At 35.9% G+C, this 1629-nt stretch overlaps 1 protein-coding gene across 1 annotated transcript; it reads right to left on the minus strand.

Moving 5' to 3' along the window:
• Positions 1-201: 201 nt before the first annotated feature.
• Positions 202-1398, minus strand: LOC143236335 (uncharacterized). The gene has a single exon (XM_076474611.1). It carries the CDS (start codon positions 1385-1387, stop codon positions 335-337), a length of 1053 nt encoding a protein of 350 aa, XP_076330726.1. The 5' UTR covers positions 1388-1398; the 3' UTR covers positions 202-334.
• Between the last annotated feature and the right edge of the window lie 231 nt (positions 1399-1629).

The raw sequence follows: 1629 nt of genomic DNA on the forward strand, positions 1-1629 counted from the left end.
AAAAGTGTAATACATGACTCGTAACATTATTTTCATATGTGTGAAAATGCACCATCGCAGTTTTCAGTATCTTGGTAGCAACATTACATAATTAACAATAATAAATTTAAAAACTCAATCAAAATCAGAAATATTTATTATTTACAGATGATTTTACAGCTAGTGAATTAATAAAATAATATTATTAATAATAGTGAAAATATTACATTTTAACATTCAGATTTAATACAGTCTTGAAATATGTACCTCTTAAACCTAGTTATCATCTTTATCAAAACTTTTTAAAAAATCTGGGTCGAACTAAGTATAAAATCTATTGACTTTTAAACATCATTTACATTTTGGATAAAATTTTCTGCTCAAGCAAACTATAGGCAGTTTCCAAGATAGTCTCGTTTATATTTCTTGGTTGGATTCTCAAAATATTTTTCAGTCGCTCATTACTGTATCGAACTATGTTTCCACATCGTGGAAGGATAAAACTTAAAGATCTATGAAAAAAACTCGCAATCCAAAAGATGGAATATGGTGCTGTTAGAGTAGGAATCCAGTATCCTTGTGGAGCAAATTCGTTATGTAAAATACTTGCTATTTCCATCATCGTAATGTTGACATTGGCCACGAGATGTCGATGTCCAGCAGCTTCCGGCGTTGTCATGGCTCTGATATGAGCCAATGCCACATCACGGACATCACAGAGAGAGAAACTCACAGGAGGGATCAAAGGAATTGATTTATTCATCAAACGTAGTATCACTCCTACACTGGAACTAACATTTTTACCAAGGCTTGGCCCAATTGTAATACATGGGTTTATCACTGCTAATTCAAACTTTTTATCCAGTTCCAATTGGTCAACAAACTCCCACGCCGCTTTCTCGGCCAATGTTTTACTTTTTCCGTAAATATTAAGCTCTGATGAACTTGGGTCGCTCCAATCTTCCTCGTTATAGACTCTGTTATTTTCCACAGGAACAGAAGGTCCATGTACAGCAGCATTTGAACTTGTTAATACTACACGTTTCACTGTACCTGCATGAGCACAAGCTCTGAGAATTCTTTTCGTTCCCTCCACTGCTGGTACTATCAAATCAACTGCTGTCTCTGGGTGAACGTCTGGGCACGGAGATGCCACGTGTATCACAAACTGGCAGTCTTTAACTGCTTTTTCCCAACCATAATCCTTAATTAGGTCAGCTTCAACAAGTTCGAGAGGATATCTAGAGTGAAGAGAGAGATCTTTCAATGGGTTTATTTTGGCTTGATTGTAAAGATCTCTCACGGTTCCCCGGACACGGTAGCCCTCTTTTAACAAGAGATTCACGATATGTAAAGCAATGTAGCCCGACGCTCCTGTTACCAAAACTCGTGGCGACTCAGTTGTCATGACAAGTGACCCAGCTACTGAAATAGAATTAGAAATTAGTTGTGGAGATAATTAACTAAATAAAACAAGCAGTAAAGAAAAAGTTCGTATGGTATGTACACAGATAATTTAACTCTAGGGTTAGTGGAACAAAATATAAAATACAAAACTTTAAGTTATTTTTTATTCTTCTTTACTACACCTCTTTTCCCCTTAGAACTAAGACATTCCCCCAAGGTAATCATGACTTTTTCATATCATAG

This window comes from Tachypleus tridentatus, chromosome 2, assembly GCF_004210375.1.
Source record: "Tachypleus tridentatus isolate NWPU-2018 chromosome 2, ASM421037v1, whole genome shotgun sequence".
In the NCBI taxonomy this organism is placed as follows: Eukaryota; Metazoa; Arthropoda; class Merostomata; order Xiphosura; family Limulidae; genus Tachypleus; species Tachypleus tridentatus.